This window comes from Notolabrus celidotus, chromosome 11 (assembly GCF_009762535.1).
Source record: "Notolabrus celidotus isolate fNotCel1 chromosome 11, fNotCel1.pri, whole genome shotgun sequence".
Classification (NCBI taxonomy): Eukaryota; Metazoa; Chordata; class Actinopteri; order Labriformes; family Labridae; genus Notolabrus; species Notolabrus celidotus.
In genome coordinates, this window is record NC_048282.1 from 31237719 (window position 1) to 31257925 (window position 20207).

The window sequence follows — 20207 nt, forward strand, 5'->3', positions numbered from 1 at the left end:
CATGAAACCCAGCTAGAGCGCCAGAGAGACTCTGGATTTTTGCCTTATAACAGCCATATATTGAAAAACATGTAAGACCCTTGTAGATGAAAAATTGATAATGGAATCATAACCTTAAAACAAGAACATTAGCTGCAAAGAAGCTAGCAGCAGCTCAGCTAACAGTCCCTCCTGTACTTTTGTGTCTGTCAAAAAAGAGCATTGAGGAAATGTAAACTGAAAATCGTTTGCTCAGGGGGTTACTTTGTGGAAAGGAGGAGACTTCCAGCCATGAATGCTACAAGAACCTTTATCGCAAAGCAGGCGCAACACCTCAAAACAAGCTATCTAGTGGCAGCTCAGCTCACAGCCAACGAAACCCAGCTACAGAGCACCAGAGAGACTCTGGATTTTAGCCTTAAAACAGCCACAAATATTGAAAAACACTTAAAACCCTTTCAGATGAAAAATGGATAAAGGACTCAACCTATTTATTTTTTATTTATTTATTAGTTTATTTGACAGGGGCCATGCAAAACAAAAACTGTCAAGCCAGAGTTAGCTATAAGTTGATTTTCATCAGTGGTCCCTTGGCAGGAAGATGTAAAAGAATGTACAATACATTCCTAAAAACCTAAAAACAAGAACAGTAGCTGCAAACAAGCTAGCAGCAGCGCAGCTCACAGTCCCTGATTGACTCTTGAGTTGGTCAAAGAAGAGCGTAGATGATAGAGCTTCATTCAGTGTTTTTATCTGTTTGAATATATGGTTGTTTTTTCCAGAGGAGACCTTAAACACAGAACATACAATACAACCCATAACTCAAACCAGGCTAGCAGCAGCTCAGCTCACAGACCTTTGTAGAATATTTCCTGTGTTTTCATTTTTAAACACTTTAGTGTAGTTAAAACTTGGTGGACATTGAGGGTTGTTTTTTAGAGCTGGTTTGCTGCTTGTTGCAGTGCCTTTTGCTAGAATCTCTGTGTGTACATTCACATACAGAACAAACTGCAGACAGTCACTTTGGTGTTCCTGACTAATGATTCAGATTGTCGATTTTTGTGGGGGCGCCCTGAATTCCACTGTACAGTATATATATGGAAGAAGTAGGTTACTATATTAAGTTACATATACTGTGTGAAGGCTTTATTTGCACTTCAGAGCTCTAACTCCTGCACTGCAGCCCACACACACTGCCATAGGACAAAATAAACTCTTCTTCTCTTTTTTTTTATACATGTATGAGTTTTGTTTGACCCCTCACCTTGCATGACTGCATAAAATGTGTCTGCCACTCAAAACTGCATTCATACCCTGCAGTGGAGTTGTTGGTGCTGAAGAGAAGTAATGATGGAAGTGCGAGCAGCTACTTCAGCACCATGGACAGGGCTTAGAGAGCATAACACCCAGGCTGACTGCCTCCAGAGGGCCCCGCAGGGAAAATATCTATGAGCTGCTTATTACAGCAGACAGACTGGAGGAACTGTGTGCATTTGTACTGTCAATCTGTGCATAATCATGGAGGAATGTAAGTGTGTGTTCATGGTTATGGGAATGGGTGTGTTTATATTAGGAATGAAACAAATTTATGGTGTGTATCACATTCTATAACACCTCGTTTCCTTGTTTGAGCTTCCTCGAAGGAATGTGAGTGATGGAAAACAAAGCATCTATGAAGGGTTTGATTGACAGGCCAACACCAGACGGGGATAAGGATGGTGTCCAGGCGGAAGGGGGTCAGGAGGGGGAATATGAGGGAGGCAGAATTCTAGTCAACACTCAGTGGCATGCACTTCAGCTAATGAGAGAGGCAAGGGGTCAGCTCCTAACTACACAGAGATAATAGCCATCTCCTGAAACCATGGCAACAGCAGCCAGCCATCCTGCTACCCCCTGCTCCCCGCTTCCTAATCTCGTGCTGCGCTCTCATCTTACTTTACCCCAACCCAAATGAATTTTTTTTTTTTTAAAAACAGAGTGAGGGGAATCAATGCAGGGCTTTTTGTTGGTTAATGACCAGGCTGGTTTTTGCATCAGCTCTGACACATGCATAAAACATTGCGCCGCCGCTGCCTGCACCTGAAAGCGCGTCAAGTGTCTTTTTTCCCCCCCCCCCGTTTCCACTGTGGATGTAAAAGAAGCGCTAAATTGCCGACAGGAGTGCACCTCGCCTTGGAAAGGTGCACTAATTTTCGACTTGTGAAAGAGTGAGACAAAAGAGAGAGATATGGACAAATAGTGGAAGAGAGAGAGACAGAAAATGCAGCAGTTGAATATATAAAAAAGAAGAGGTAAGGGAATTTATATTGGGAGTTGCATTTTAAAAAAGACACATTTCAAAAGTAGGAATAGAGTTTGAAAAGTGGTGAAGAGGTGGAACCAGGTAATCGTTTTAAAAGAGGGAAAAAGCCTGCTACTCTGGCCCGCCCTTTCCCAGTAGGAAATTCACACTACTACACTAATTCTACACTTCCCTGCTCTCTAAAAATCCCCGGGGGGTACTGTGCATATGAGTGTTTTTATGTGTGTGTGTGTAGTGTGTATGTGAACCTCAGTGTGCTTGTGCTTGTTCATGTGAGTCTGCTAGAAATGGCTTGAACTTCTGACAACATAATTACACATACTCACACACACACACATACGCGCACACACACAGAGGCTTGGGGATGAAGATGTAGCTTGGAGTCGGTATGTGTGAGAGTGTGTGGTTAAGAAGCATGATATGGGCTTTAACACACTGACACATAAATGCACACACACACACACACACACACACACAGGGAGCAGCCAGGGGAGAATGGACAGGCCTTATAGTGGCGCATCAGCACCATGGACAGCGTCTGACCCATCCGAGTCCAATTAGAGCTGCTGTGACCAGACAGGCAGTTAGGCAGACACTTAGCCTGCCGGGTTGGATGAGGATAGAGAGCCTTTGGTGTAATAGGCTGCAGGGAACACACACTTTTAATAAGAAGGCGGGGGCGGCCCGGGTTTTAATGAGGGATGTGGTGGATTGTGGGGGTGTCATGTGGTCCCAGATACCCTGTCTGACCATTAAGATCTCTTATGTGTGAATGCGGTGTAATTTGCACTAGTTACATCTCCAGTGTTATGCGGTGATTGAAGAATATAATGTGGGCGTGTAGTGCTCAGCGCCATGGCTCCATACTTTGTATATAAGATCACCCACAGGAGGAAGTGCTTCTGCTTCTGTTTCCACCGCTTGTTTCAGTGCTTTATTGGGGATACACAGCTTTTGGGGGCGATGTTCTATTCTATAAAAGCTTTAGGGCGTCATATCATAGCATCCAGCTGCTATTGATGCTAGGAGTATCGTTAAACGCCCGTTTAACAAGAGTGTGTGTTTTCTGTAAATGATTTGAAGCAATCAGACAAAACTGTTTCACTGTTTTGGTATTAAAGCTTCAATATGCCAGATGTTGTGCAAGACTAGAAAACAGACTCATAACAACAACAACATTATTGTACCAGACTTTTGAACATGCATCATTTAACACAAACAGACACATCTACATGACTGTGAAAGACGGTGGACTGAACTTTACAAACTGCCTCGCTAATCTCCTGACTATTCAGAGTGATGAAACAAACTCTGAAGGACAGCTCCAAACTGAGATGGACAGAGAGGTGCAGGGGGAACTCTCCAAACCTCAATGCCTCAGAAACCAAAGAGCTGCTCATAGACTTCCATAATGGAGTGTTTGACGTCCCCACACTGGAAGAAAACAGCCTGTGCGTTAAGACGGTTGAGGTTTACAAATGCCTCAGCACAGCTATGGACAACAAACTCATATTTTTACATACTATATGTATATTTTTTATATTATTTTATCATTTGCAGGACAAAATTCAAGGCTCACCGTGTTTACAAAGGAGATTTTTAGACGAAGATATGTACTGTCACCCCAATGTATTAATTAAAAATGATACCAATAATAATGCTAATAATATAAATAATGCTACTAACAATAAAAATAATAATACAAAATAAATAAATAAATTAATTAATAATAATAATAATGATAATAATAATAATAATAATAATAATAATATCCTTATATATACTAAAATTACTACCATCCATTAAAACATATTAATAATGACAGTAATAATAAAAATAATACCAATAATAATAATAATAATAATAATAGACCTTTGGCCCCAAAAGACATGACACATGTTAGAAAGTAGAATTAGCAAAAACAAACTCACATTTTAAGCCAACAGTGACATCATCATCTCTGAATATCAGCAACACCTCTTTCCCTGTGGAACCTCTGTGAACTGAATGTCAACCAATCAGGACTCAACAGCTTTCTATAAGTGCCTCATTGAATCCATAGTCAAGTTCAACTAATCAGCCTGATTTGGTGCTATTTGCAACATACTGTACAACCCTCTCAACATAAGTATGAAATTAAACAGTAAGATCATCAGACTTGACCTGGAGCTCCTGAGCAGCATCTGCAGGTGACAGACTAGAAAGAAAGGACGACAAATAGCCTCTGACACTTCACACACACACTCAGCAACTTATCTTGAGGACACAAATACAGATATCTCCCTTTCAAGACAAAACATGCTATGTGTAGCGTTGTTCCAGTGTCTATCAGACTCACTGGGACTTTGTGGTTCAGAGTCCTGCCTACTGGCTAGATCATTTCTTTGTAGAGAGTTTTAGTGTCTGTGTTGGGTCCGTCAACAAGCTGAGTCCATATTCAGCTCTCAATGGAAGTGCCTACGTCTAGAACTTCGCTAGTACAGTTTGTTCAGTGGGTGATGTTGCTTATGGAAATGTGGTCTTATTCCCAGAAACTAACACAAACTACAGATTGTGTCCTAAAAGGTCACCAGAATCAACACAACATCCAACCTCACAGTCTTTAGAATACAGGTGGTTGTTTCTGTCACAGCCTTGTTTTTTGTCCTCACAGCATCACTGCTTATACATTTTTTCATTTCTATCACAACCGTGTTTGATATGATATTTCTAAGAAATGTTTCCTGTTAGCGTTTTGACATTTTTAATCTTCCTTTTGTCCTCCCCCTCCCTCCTGTCGTAGGATAAGGTTTTAATCTCTGTCACAACGCCGGCAATTTGTCTTTCTTACAGCCAACTTAAACTGTCACTTTGTGTTTTTGTTGCAGGGTTTATTGCAGCACAAGTTTTAATTTTAATTACTACATTTACGTCTGTTTTCATACCTTTTTTTTTTATTCACAGTAATTATTTTCTTTCCTGTTATAACTCAGCACATCTTTTCCTTTCATTTACTCATTCTTGTGACACTTAATAAGTTCACATCAGAAGTTTGAAAACAATCTCATCTCAGTTATTTTTTCAGGGCTATCTTTCTCTTTCTATTTTCTTTATCTTCCGATGACAAACACATATCAGTAACCTCTCTCTCTCTCTTTGTCCCTCCCTCTCTTCTCTGCTCAGCTGTTCTCAGAGGAACCGGTGTGAGCGTGCAGATGAGCCCTACCGCTTCGCCGCCTCTCTCAACCAGTGTGTGAAGGCCACTGTTTACCCAGACAGCATTGCAGTGTCAGAACCCAGTGTACCTGTAAGTCCACACACACACACACATATACACACACACACAATCATACGTATATAACTGCTTCTACACACACAAACTGCCCAAACACCAGCACTCTCAACCACTACTTGCACACATTACAATGAAAAATTAGCTCCCATTTACATATTCCCTTCCCACGTACAGAGGCAGAAGATTTTAAATGATCCCACATCGCAGTTTGCCTCGTCTTGATTGTGCTTGATGCATAAACATTAGATGGGAAGGTTCATAAGAGCTCTGCGTGGGCGTTGCAACGTGCATATGCTCACTTGGTACTGAGGAGTCAATATGTGTGCCAAGACATGTTTGTGTGGGTGTGCGTGTGGGTGTAAAAGTTGTCCGAGTGCAGCTGAGTACAGTGCAGAATTTCCACATGGACCGAGCAAGGAATAAAAAAAAAAAAGCAGGCAGATTGAACAGCCTCGGTGGAAGATTTAACATTTCCAAGTTCTGGCGAGTGCTGTGCATGAACACACGTGGACACACACTTAAGTCCTTAAATACCCACGCTGTTAAATCTGCAGTTTATCCAAAATGTGGAAATGAACACCCTGTTCATTAAATCAGGACTGGTTTGCTTGAGTTTGAATATTTCATAATCATAAATTTCTGCTTTTACCCTAATTCACTGGTGCTTAGTTATGCAAAGCAGAGAGAGTAAATTGTTATGGACTTATTCTTACCCAGGTCATCAGGTTTGTCCTGGCCCTCATTTAAATACACAGGCTGTCCAAATGTGACCTTCCAGTGCATGTGGTGGTTTCTGTTTCATGCCACACAATGTGTCAGTGTTTGTTTTTGTTGTATCTCACATATCCTGAACATCAAACATCTTGGTTTATCAAGGTTTAGGGTTAAAACCAAGTGGCAACCTACGGTCTCAAAATATGAAGCCCATGTGGAAGTGTTATAAACTGCAATTCATCGAGAATCCTCTTAAGGCTGGCTGCAGAAACACTGGAAACCACATACACACCAATTCAAAGAATACGATCTTTGCAGCAGACATAAACATGTTTACAGCCTGGTTCAAAAAACGGCTTGGGTCTAAGTCGCTAATTTCTCTATCGGCACACACTGTACAGGGGGGTGAATTTTTTTCTAACGCGACGGTTCAGAGGATATTAAGATTACATGTTTTTGCCCAAATAAGGACATGACTGACTTGATTGACAGCCAGGAACACATAGCTGTTGGCTAGGAGGCTCAAACTCCACCTCTTTATGTCACACTCTTTTGGATGTTACAATGTTACAATGTCATTTAGCAGACGCTTTTATCCAAGCGACTTAAATACAAGAACATGAACAACACAAGCAAAGATCTAGACAAGAGGAAACAAGATCAGTAAGAGTAACAAAGTGTTTCAAGTCCATTTGGATGCAGGTACTGCCAAGCAGTGTGAAGGCAATGCACAAAAGAAAAAAAAAAAGAAAAAAAATTCTAAATAAAATAAGGAACATCTACAATGAAGCAACCAAACAATTTAAGACCTTCCATTGTCATCATCAACAATTAACTTGTCATCACCACAATAATGACCAAAGTACCAAGTGCTGGGTCACTCCAGAGCTGAACACAGATTCCCAGAGTAGAGCAGGACAGTGCAAGTCAACTGTAGCTGGAAGACATGATCTGCCACTGGGGACAACAGTGGAGAACAGTCTAGCTAAGTACTTAGTGCTTCCTAAAGAGCTGGGTCTTTAGCTGTATTTTGAGGGACTCTGCAGATCGGATGGAGTTGGACAATTCATTCCACCATTTAGGGACAACAGAAGAGAAGAGTCGAGCTCGTGATTTTGAGGCCTTATGTGCTGGAAGCACTAGGCGCTGGATGATTTCAGCATTTCCAATATGGCTCCCGCCGACGATTGGCTTCAAAACAGCGCTCAGAAACAGATGGGTGACGTCACGGATACTACATCCATTATTTACACAGTCTATGGTTGAAACACACCCTGGTTGAGGCAAGGGATGACATCATAGGCTTAAACAATAACCCTTCATGTTCCAGCCTCTACCCTTAGTGGACTTCCTTGGACTTCTTATTCAAAAGATACAGGGCACACAGTCTGAAACACACTTTTGCTGGTTAAGTGGTGCACTATTTGGTCATTTGATTGCAAAGCCAGTGGTTTGGTTTGAGGTTGAGGTTTGACTGGTAATTTGAGCATAACGTTACTCACACCAATCAGAGCGTCTATCTATTTCCTTCAAGAGCAAGGTGATCCTGCAGGCAGGTGCGCTCTTATTTATACTGCAGATTTCAGCCTCTCTTCCCCGCTCCGTCAAGTAAGTGAACACACACAGGTCACTGTATGAGTTACATCGATGCTTGGATTATTGTTTTATCTGCCTCTCTGAGTGTTTACCGTCTCCACAGAAAGTTTTATGTGACAGTAAGTTGGCAGCTCAATGCCTCTCAAGCAGACGCTGAATGCTGCCTTGTGTATCTGTATGAAACCTGCAGAGCCTCGACAAAGCATCCGTATATGACGCTTTAGAAATCGTCTGGCTATACGTAGACAAAGACACAGAACCAAGTCAAACACAAAGCTCTGCAGTAATCGTTGGTGTCCTAGTGTGCGATTTCACATTGTGTTGTAAAAGCACAAGAGGTAAACACCTAGCAGGTGACTTCACATGCACAAACACTTAGACATGCACATACACACACACTGCCTGCTTCGCCTGTGCACAGCAATCACTTCCTGCCCCCGTATCACCTCTATTACGACCACTAATGCCAGCATGACGTTGGGGTTACTTGCACCCACCTTCACGCCTCTGTGACAGTCATATTGAAGGTAAAGGGCATACATACTGTGCCTTGATCTAGCTCTATAGAAGGGCTAATAGAATGGTGTTAAGAATTAAGTAAGGTATAATGAATGTTTAGCAGGTGGCTATGGGAAATAGAATTCTGTTATGGTGAGACAAGACCCCGACCCCGGCTACTAACTTAAGTTACTAACTTAAGCTCCAAACACATTGGCAGAAAACATCGGTTAAAGATTTATTTCTTGATTTGAAATGATTTATGTGTTCAGTTTTTTAGAAATAGTCCCAGTGGTTCCACGTCAGTCAGCATTCCATGACGATGGATTCTTATCTGCCTGTTGCGGTCGATTTAACATGACACAGTCCTCAAATTTAAAATGACAGATCAAAATTGGGAGTCACAAAAGCAAAGACATGTATAGTGAGTGATTATTACAAAGGAATACTGTGCATCCCAAAAATAATAATACAAGAAGCCATACATTTCCTTTATCAATTTTTCAGTAGAACATAGAGAGAAAAATTTTAAAACATGATATAGCTCCCCAAAAATATCTATCTATAGTATTAATGTTAATAACAGTTATAATAGTTATATATTAATAAAACTAAATACAATAAAATGAATTAATAATCAAAAATAAATAATAAAACTTCAGAGTGTTGAAGAAGGATAGAAAGGACTGCCACCTATCATAAAACATCCCAGAGTTGCCTCTTAGTGAGTATCTTATCTTCTCAACTTTTAGAAAAGACATGACATCCTTGAGCCATTGAGTGCTGGAAGGAGCTTTGGTGGACTTCCAGGGAAAAAGAAGACAGCGTCTCGCCAATAAAGAAGTGAATGCTGGTTGACACATTTTTAAAAGTGAACGAGGCAAATATAACAACTTTGAACCCTGCTGCTATCATCACTACCGCTCATGGTTTAAGTTTCTTTGTAACGATCATTGACCTAAAGTTTCTCTCACCTGCTCTGCTGCCGTTGCTTATGTTGCTGGACAGGATCCAATATGAAAATGTTGGTAGTCTACCGATTCAGCATGCTAACAGAAACTAACGTTTTAGCTACATTGTTTTGATGCTAACAGAAGCTAACGGTGTAACCTCACCTCACCTCTACGGTGTCAACAAGCAGAAGCTAAATGTGTCTGAACTCTTTTCTGCAGATTTATTTGACATGACGTGTGATCAGTTTGCCTTTGGTGTCGCTCATGTTAGTCAAAGTTGATAACCGTGGTCAAGGCGTTTTTATCAATCAGAATCAAGTATCTTAATCAGCAGGAAGATCAGTAAGAAAGCTGGAAAAAAATAATAATGGAAAATACAAACCACATGAAGTTTAGATTATACTGAAGAGACGGTAAATGAGCTAAAATACAGGCACACATTAGATTTCAGTGCAGCTCAGAGGAAAGTTAAGGCAAGGCAAGGCAAGGCAGCTTTATTTGTATAGCGCATTTCATACACGAGGGCAACTCAATGTGCTTTACATTAACACATTAAAAGCATTGGAGACATTCAGACAGGCATAAAAGAACACAATTAAAATGACAAATATGATAAAACAGAAAAGAAAAGGAAAATTAGAAATATATTAAAAATTACATTAAAATTTTAATTTAAAGTGGGTTAAAATGAGCTAAGATAGGAAGGCAGTGGCAAATAAAAAGGTCTTAGTCTTTGATTTAAAAGAGGTGAGAGTTGGAGCAGACCTGCAGCTTTCAGGGAGTGTGTTCCAGATATATGGTGCATAATGACTAAACGCTGCTTCACCATGTTTCGTTCTGACTCTAGGAACTGAAAGCAGACCAGTACCTGATGACCTCAGAGGTCGAGGTGGTTCATAAAGTAGTAGCAGATCAGCAATGTATTTTGGGCCTAAACCATTCAGTGCTTTATAAACCATCAGCAGGATTTTAAAGTCTATTCTCTGACAGTCAGGAAGCCAGTGTAGAGATCTAAGAACTGGAGTAATGTGGTCTACTTTTTTGGTCCTTGTTAGGACTCGAGCAGCAGCATTCTGTATGAGCTGCAGCCGTCTGATGGACTTTTTAGGGAGTCCTGTAAAGACCCCGTTACAGTAGTCTAGTCTGCTAAAGATAAATGCATGGACGTAAATGCAAGTTAGGAAACAAACACAGTCGGGAAAACAACACAGCTAATGAAAGGCAGAGGAGAACAACAGAGTTTGAACATTTGGGTCACAGTCTGTTATTAAACACTTAATTATGTCCATTGAATGAACAAAATAGTGTAACAGAGAAGGTGTTTCTCTTTGTATGCACGTTGTTCTAGGCCGAGCTGTTTTGTAGCCGTGCTTTTTCAGCTCTGTATTTACATCTACAGAACAAGCATGCACTTGTAATCTGTAAGTACTGGCACACTTCAGTCTGTTTACAGAGAGATTTGGCACACTTTCATAGAATATTCATCCAGGCATCAGGGTCCAGGATGTAATATTTCTGCATATCTCGTCCAACAAACAAAAATGCTGCAAAACCTGGTGTCTGATAATGGGTTGATGACAGGCAGCAGGTTTCTCAGGACCTGTTCCATCTGTGTTTCAGTGCCCTGCTTTCCACAGCCAGAACAGGCACACACTCTTTTCCCCCGTCGCATGATATCTCCTCACATGCGGCCTCAGAGGACGTCGCCCTGTTGTCCGGTTTACAAACAGCTGTTTATCAGACACCATGTCAACAGTTGTGTTTTTGTTTCCATGTCAGCCACTTCAGCAACAGGGTCATCTCACAAATCCAGAATTCCACCGGGGGCCGAGAGCTATCTCCATGACAGAGCTCGCCTCCTCTCCGTGTGGGTTACGGGCAACGCTTGAAACACACAGAAATCAAACAAATCACCTTTATTGCATCTCTGCCACCAATTAAGCTGCAAAAAAAACATCCCCCCGACCCCTTCGACTGAGAAGAGAACAGCGAATGCTGTAGCGAATTTTGAGTGTTTATCTGTATATGTGTCTTGACAGAGCGATAAGAGCTAATTAATGTGAGAGGTAACTCAGGGAATTCTTCATCGAACAAAAGACATTGATTGCCGAGATTGCTGTAATCAAGGATCGCACCTCCGAGTGGAGCAACACAAACACGGTGAGAGTAAACAGGGGGAGGACAGGAGGTCTTCAGCAGAGAGAGAGAGAGAAAAGAGAAATCACATATCCTCTCAATGGGTGCCAGCGTAAGCCAGCTAACAAGGGAGAGCGTGTAGTCAGCTGCAGAAACAGTCAGCATCTCTAGAAAAGTCCTACTGTTAAGCTGCTCAGCTGCCTCGCCTGTCCCAGTCGCCCCGCGGTGTTTAGTGAGAGGCAGATAAAACAAAGAGAAACTTCAAACAGTATGGCCCAAAAATAACAGCTAATGGAACAAGGCTGTGAAATGCCATGGTGATAATTATCCAGGCTGCCTCTCTTGGCTGGAGAGCCCAGATCACACACACACCACACACACACACACACACACCCAGTGCGTGCAGAATACATTTATTTATAGGCAGAGCAGCTGAATGCTTCAGCCCCGGTGTCACTGCTCTCCAGAGAACGACTTCAAACGCCTCTGTGAGCATCTGCATGTGTGTGTGCTACATTACATCCTGTGAGTGTACGGTGTTGTATTTTTTTATTACTGCTTGTGTTTCATGTAACTGTGTGTCCTTGTGAGAGACAATGCAAGAGGACGTAAAAATAGAACGAGCAAAGTTATCATTTCCCCCCTCCTCTCTTTTTTAAACACTGCTCGGTTATGACCACTAACTGATTCAAATTCTGTCTCAACCTCTAGAAAGATTTCCTCCACACTCAAACTGAAGATTAGGATCTAATCACAGCCTTATTTTTCTTATTATGGTGTTGATAGCATTTTTAAGAAGCAGCAGCGCTTCTTGGCAAAGTGGACGGACAGCTTTGCCAGCATCAGAGTGTTCTTTTTACATTCTGTTTGGAGCTTATTACACGGCTGCCTTCAAGCTGCTATGGTTTTAACATTTTCCCTATCATATTATCTTTACTGAAAATGTACGTGTAATGCCAGTAGGTATGAGCATGAGGATGTTTTACTCTACTTACTCTCAGTTAATTTAACATTGCTGATGCTTCACACATGAACCTGTTGTATCATCATGTAAGCACACCTGACCGAGCTTTTGCACATCAGCAGTGTGCATGTGATAGAGCAGGAGGACAGCTTTGTCGACTACAGCTTGTTCTGAAATGCACACAAAACAGCATGTATGATTTTTACCATTTCAGAGTAAAAACATCTTTGTCCAAAAAACTGTTACCAGTGATTATGAGAAAAATGAGTTGGTACCTACTCAGAAGCAGGGCTAGAGCCTGAAATCTGATTGGCCACTCTGAAATTCTTAGGCATGATTGGCTATTTGCCTTGTTGGAGGCAATACTTATATTGAAGTCAGATAGATAGATCTTTATTTGTCCTTAATAAGGAGATTTGTTGCCACCGTCTGTACAGGAATACATGTAAGAACACAATAACCATAAACATCCACCCAGCCTCACAGCAATGGTGCACCACATCCCACAAAAATACACACCAGACACATATGCACACACTGGACACATATATGCACAACGGACACATATAAACACACCGGACACATTACAGTGGCATTCTGTTTAGCAGTGCTATGGCTGATGGGACGAAGCTTCTGCCAAACTGGGCTTGCCTACAGTAAGGGGATCTGTATCTGCGACCGGAGGGGAGTAGTGTGAAGACCGAGTAGAGGGGGTGTTGGGGGTCCAGTGTTATAGTGCGTGCTCTGCGTATGATGGCTCTGTTGTTGAGGTCAGACAGGTTGGGTGTGGGGAGGCAGATGATTTTGGTGGCAGTGTTTGTGGTGCGTATGAGTTTGTTTTTGTTGGAGACAGTTAGCATGTTGTAGTCAGCTGTTTGGGATGTGTTTCACATGCTGCAGAGCTGGTAGCCTCTTTGCATTTTAATATTTAACATCTTCACCATCTTCATTTCGAGTCCTTGAAGAGTTAAGTTCAGCAGATTTTTTTTTTTACTCTGTTGAGAAACCTTTTAAAGTTAAATTTACAACACTATAAAAATGTTTTATTATTATTTTATACAAGAAGTTAAAGTACATATGATTATTAAAGGTAATCATCCTTGGTTTGGGATAAGCCCCTAATGTTTACCATGCCTGGCCTGCCCGACAAAAGTCAGTGCCCCAGTTTGGCCACCCTAGTCAAAACAGTCTGGTTCCGCCACTGCTCAGAAGTTCCTAGTATCTCAAGAGTAACCACTTGTCTAATACAGTGCATTTAAAGCTGAAGATACTAGGGAAAGTTCACTAAAGAAACTAATCTTTTTTTTCTCTTTTCATGTGAAAAAACAACTACATAGGTCTACTCTTTACCTGTAACCGAATAAAGGCATGTGTTAGTGCAGAGCAGCCTGAATTCCAGATGACATTCAGTGCATAGGACGCTCAAACAGGAGCGTACATTCATGTACTGAGGAGCATCCATCAAAGTGATCTGTTACAAACTGCGGTCCCTACTCAAAATCTTACTTAGAACACACTAACACAAACACTGGCATCTCTTTATTCACAAACTATTCCAAAAAGAATCCAACTTATCTGTCCTCTATTTTAATCTTCATGGATGGAAATCATAATCACACTTAAGTCTCCGAACATTGTTGTTCCCAATGTCTGAACTGAATTTGGAAATGTTTATCTGATCATTTTACTATGAATGTTATTTGAGTTGGCATTTTTCCTTGGTTCTCTGATCTCAATGAGGTCAACATGGTTAAATAAAGTTCGAATACAAACATTTGAATAACCATGAATGTCCAAACTGTACTGCAAAACATGTTTGAAGTATTATGGATGACAAACTTTGTCACAATTGTTTTTATTTAACATCTCTGTCATGTCTTTTGTGCAGCTGCTGGTGAGGGTGAGCCACGTCCCGGACCTTTCTGCAGGCATCACCTGCTCCTTCGGGAACCTGACGGAGGTGGAGGGGCAAGTCAACGGCAACCAGATCCTGTGTGTGTCTCCTGCTGCTAAAGATGTTCCCGTCATACCTACAGATCAAGGTACACTCAGCAATCAGATGCAAAAACACTAACCTATTGAAATACATGTGCCTCCAGAAGTAAAGTTTCCTCTGCAGTGTGTAGTACACTGATCTGAAGTGTAGTAAGGTGAGAAGTCGGAGAAGGAGAGAGTCCTCACTAGGTCCCCATTTGTCCCCCTCTGTCTGTTATTTATGCTGCACTGGGCTGATGAACCGCTCACCCTCCGAAACATCTATATTGATTCAACACTCCCAAGTTTAAGCAGGGCCCCTGTCTGCATAACAAGCTCCTGCTGATCAAGGTTCAGTCATCTGGCTGTGAAGTGTGCTGCACACAAGGCCAAGCCCCATTAGAGCTGATGGAGGATCAGATTATGGTCTCCTGGCCTGTGGCTGAGCTGCAGATCACCACATTACTGCCTTCAGATAGGCCTAATGGGCAACGGTGTGCCATGCAGTTCAATCAGCCCAGGGACGATGGCGAAGCTGATGTAGTGGATTAGAGTCTTATCAAAGCCAAGTCAGAGTCTGTTGTTTGCTTCTAAGTCATTCCTGATGAAAACACGTTGAAAAAACATTTCATTAAAGTGACAGGACGCGTTGGACAGCTCCCACACTTCATGTGGTTCTGACAACACATGAGAAAGAAATGTCCCATCCTGTGTCCAACATTTAGTCCCATGAAGCTCAGAAAAACATGCAGCAAATATGCTTTATGTTGCTCTACATGAAGAACAGACCACCCTATGTAATATTAAGCTCATTGCTGCCTCTTACTACTGGGTGCACCTGTGACCATGGCTGATTGATGTGCTAACACTTCAAATTCAAAGTACCCAACTTTTGGCCAGTAAGTGAACAAAGTACAGATGCTATTGTGTTCAAAATTGTAGGGGGTTCTGTTATTACTGTTTAGCATGTACTGTAGATAAGTTCAAGTGCAGACACTTATAAATACAGTTAAACAATGGTGCATTAGGACAGGGTTTAAATGAGTTACAACAACTTCCTTTTGCATGGCAAATCTTCCAAATTAGCTCTGCCACCATGAAAGAACAACAAACCTTTAACATCTTCTTATCATATTTGACTTTCCTTGTAGTTGACCAATTCTGAGTTGGGTTGGTAGCTTTTTTGTTTGAGCAGGAGTTTGTTTGAGTAGGACCAAATATGCAGTCAAAGTTTTCAGTAATGAAAATCAAACATGGCTGACTTCCTCTTGGGTTTAGCCAATAGTTCCAAGAGGCACTTCACATATGTAAGTGAAACCTAGTGCCAACTTCTGTTGGGTTTTTTAGGGTTGGTATTGGGGCTTTTTGTGATGTGCAACACCCACTTAAGATAACATTTTCACAACATCATGTTTCATGGTAACGCATCCAAATTAGCTTGGCAACACCACGCGGCAGAACAGCAAACTTTTAACACATTTTCATCATATTTGACTTTTTTTATGGGCTGACCAAGTTTGAGTTGGAATGGTTTTTGAGAAAGCTTTTACCAAATATCCAATTAAAATATACAAAAATGGAAATCCAAGATGGCTGACTTCCTCTTGGGTTTTGGCAATGGCTCCAAGAGGCTTTTCTGTTGGTCTTGACATGATAAGATAAGATACTCCTTACACACACAAGAACAAAAATAGTAAAAACACCACTGCAAACGTTGCCAGTTTGGTGTCCATGGCCAACAAATGAGTCATTAAAAGTCATGACAGGCTCCAAATCCAAAGATAAGTAAACAGATATGAAAAAAAGTTGAAAAAAGAACAATGAAGAGAGAGCTACTGCAACAAGCAGCCACTCGAGCAGCGCTAAGCAACAGTATTTCTACCAAATGTCATACATGTAAGTAAAGCCTAGTGCCAAGTCTACTTTGGTGAAGTTTTCTGGGGTCAGCATTGGAGCTTTTCAATCTTGTGCAATGTTCACTATTTACTATTCATTTGCAATTTGTTATCTGGACGAAAATACAAAATACAGTAATATTTTGTCAAGGCCTCAACACTTTGATTTAGTTTGGTAAAGAATTGCATTTAAGCAGAGTTTAAAAAATCCAGTGATGTGTTTTTGCCTCATCCCAATAAACAGTTCAGAGTAGAACAAAGTTAAAGTTTATAAAAAAGCTGAAGAAAACTTTAGTCCAAGGATAAAAAATATGCAAATCACCTCTAATATACTATTCATAGAAATCTGCTGACCTTTCAAGCATTCCTCCGGCATGTTTCAGTAAATAAACCACGGCAGATCTGGCATTTATTTATTTGCAGACACATATATCATTATGAATACTAACACCTGTTGTTTGACAGTAAATACCTGTTGTTTGCAAGCCAAGATGGCCGCAGGGTGTCAAAGCCAAACACCCTGAATAATATATAATGTGTGTGTGGAAATCAGTGTGTGTTTTGGGGGTTCAGTAATCTCCCTCCCTGTGAGTAAATGACAGGCCTGTTTGCCCAGAACTCCCATGGGGCCCGCTGCATCAGGCACTAATATGAATGTTCTCCCCTAGGTAAATGTCAGCCAATCCCCCCGTAAGCTCTTCCTCCATCAATCTAACCAGCCATCCATCCATCCGTCCTGCCACTCCTCTCCCTCCATCCCCCTTCCTTCTCCTCCTTTGTCCACCTTCCCCGCCTCTCCAGGCTGTTTTTGCCTCCACATCCATTCCCCTGAGGCCACTCCCTCCTCACCCCCCCCACTATCCTCCTCCATCTTCTGTCCCCAAGCAAGCATTTCTATCTGTTGCACATCAACATAGATCGTGCAGTGGCAATGACCTAAGGATAGGAGAGGAGGAAATAAGATTTAAAGTGCAGGAAAAGGGAACATGAGGGATAAATTACAAGAGGAGCAACAGATCAGAAGGATGTTGAGCTAGAAATTAAACCAAAAAGCTGGCACACTTCTCCACAAAAGAAAAACAGAATCCTAGAGGAGGTTTTGCATAGAAAAGAACTCTGAACGACTCTGTCTGCAGGATCCGGTGAGACTGATGTGTAACAGTAGAAGTCAGCGATGAGCCTAGCTTGCCTTGCTAAACAGACTTGTGTGAAACAGAGCCCGATTCCCAACAGGTGCTGCGGAGAGAACAGGGCACAGAGGGTCATTCAAGCCTCCTACACACTGAATGTCATCTGAAATTCAGGCTGTTCTGCACATACACATTTACAAACACACACTCACACACACAGACACACTCACTCACACACACACACATATTTATAGAGTCTGTATCCTCATAGGGAGAGATAAGAGGCTGATTTTCAAAGAGAACAGACACATAGCCGAGACTCTGTTTAAAACAATGCAGGGTAACTATATTTGATCAGATTAAATAGCTGTGTATGAAAGTGAAGTTTTGCTGTCTTTGTGTATATATCACAAGCCATCATTCTTTAAATGATACAGAACAGTTCCATGCAAACATTTCCTTCCTTTTGCAGATTAAGTCACCTTTTGCCAACACTAACAGCTAAAAAATAACTTCTCAGCATAAGATTAATGAATGCCTGGCGTTAAGAATACCTTTTTCTCCATCTGAGTTTGCCAAATACCTAATTTGGTGTTATGCCTTTAATACTGGGCTGTGATTGGCCTGTACTTGATGTCTCAGAGTTTCCATTGAGGGCTTTCTGTCAGAAAAAAAAAGCTCAAACCAAAACCATGACCTTCTCCTAAACCTAACCAGGTGGTGTTGAATCTTTTGGTACAATATGTGTCACGATGCACATCACAGAGGTTACTATTAGATATATTAAAATGTTTTGCAGTCATTTTATACAGGCCTGTGTGTTTGTGTTCACACTGTAAACAGGTTCAGGTTCAGGATCAGGTTCAGGTTACTTTATTTGTACTCGTAGGTAAACTTGTTTTGCAGCCAGTGAGATGTTAGGTCAATACAGAGTTAGAACATGTCAGACAGAACAAACTACTTGATGTGCAAAACATACAAAAATATATTAAAACTAATCTAACAATAAAAATGGTAAAATCAATAGACATGATAAAATGATAACAGTGGTTCCATTTAAAAGGCATATCAGAAAACAGACAATCAATAAAAACTTTAAAATCACGTGAATAAATTAGAAAATCTGGGCTCAAGTCTTAAAATTGGAGGTTGACTCTGTGTGAGAAAATAAATGCTAAACATGTGCCTGGTCTTCTCTTTTTCAACTTCTCACACTGAAATGCCTCAACAGCACCAGAACAAAGTTCTACCATCATTACGCCTTCAAACCTACACATTGCACCCCAAATTGGCGTAATATAGCTGGCCCAGTGTGTAATTTCAGATCCCATTATGGCATTGAGACAGTGCAAGAGGCACGGCATGTAAACACAAAGAGGGGGGCACCACATACACACACACTCTAAGGCACTTACACAAAGCTCTGTTCTGCTGCTGATGTCTCCGACTCTAAACATCACCATCGTCTTCTCCCAATCCCGCCTCTGTAACTACCTCTGAGGGAGGATCAGAGGCGTAATGACTTTGTGCCACCATTCAGCATCTGTGAGTTATACACTTCAGACAAAGACATAGCAGGACTTGAAGATCCTTTCAGATCAAGTTTGATGGGACACGGGGTACACTGCAAGTGAGGGACTTGGTACCATGGTATTACAATAGCAAACATTAAATGTTTGTCTGTTGTTTTTCAGATTGGTCGGGCGTTGAGCTGAGACTCAACTCAAAGGAGACGGGTCAGATGCTGATCAGCACAGAGGTCAAGTTCTACAACTGCAGCGTCCACCAACTGTGAGTATCTCTCTCTTTCTCTCCCTCTCTCCCATTCATTTCTCTTCTCATTTACAAAAACAAAGCCCCAGACCTGCTGCCCAAAAACCACCGGATCAATGCTTTGGGAATTAGTTACAATTTGTCCTTAACCTAAGCCGGCTCTTAAAATATCCCCTGTAAAGACTAATGTTATCTGATCGCCGGCTGCTCCCCGAACACCATAACAGGAAGTTTTGGCTAATGAAGCCTTCCTCTCAGACACGCTGCTGTACAGAACACGCAGCTCTCTGCCTAACCGGTCTTCAGTGGGGATTTCATGCCTGTTTTCATGCCGTGTCTGTCACTGATTGAGTGATGCTGGATTGAATCCCTGAATTAGAGATCTCAGTGTCGGACGTGCCTTTGCAAAGCGCTCGCTTGCACTCCAGTGTGGCAGATTCTGTTTGTGCTACATCCAAAAGGCCTTGATGACCTGGGAGTATCACATGAAGAAGACTAAGGACATCACAGCAGCGACGCTAGCAGGGGGGCAGATATCTTAGCACGTCATATTAGCCTTTCTCTGTCCCCTCGGCTTTGAAACAAAATGTTGAAGCCACTGTCTCCTTTGCCAGATTAAAGCTGGCAATGTTATTCTGCCTCTCTTGTGCTCTCACAAACACACACATGCACACAATGCCCTATAGCTTCATATGGCTGTCTGATGTCTGAAAGCACAGAAAGCAATTACCAGCTCTCACATCAGCCCAGTTAATCGCCAACGACAAACATACTCACACAGACAGCCACACACACACACACAAAGAAAGATGCATACACTTGAAAAGGGCATACGCTCTCCCTCGCTCGATCCGATGCCAGCTCCCGCTCCCTCTCTCTCCCCCCTCTAACACACTTACTGTACTCTCTGTTTGCCAGGAGGTGAATCAGCCCCATTCTTCTGAATTAGTGCGCTCGCCACACTTCCCTCCCATGCTTTTGCAGCGATTAATATTTCACAATAAGCAAGTGTGTATAAC

General features: G+C 41.7%; 1 protein-coding gene across 1 annotated transcript in view; it reads left to right on the forward strand.

Moving 5' to 3' along the window:
- The window catches only part of plxna2 (plexin A2), a 273461-nt gene that overhangs the window by 146440 nt on the left and 106814 nt on the right, over positions 1 to 20207 (forward strand). The window contains exons 6-8 of the mRNA XM_034696628.1: positions 5444 to 5567; positions 14305 to 14458; positions 19110 to 19206. Coding sequence (XP_034552519.1) covers positions 5444 to 5567; positions 14305 to 14458; positions 19110 to 19206 — 375 coding nt within the window. The remainder of the gene's footprint in view (positions 1 to 5443; positions 5568 to 14304; positions 14459 to 19109; positions 19207 to 20207) is intronic.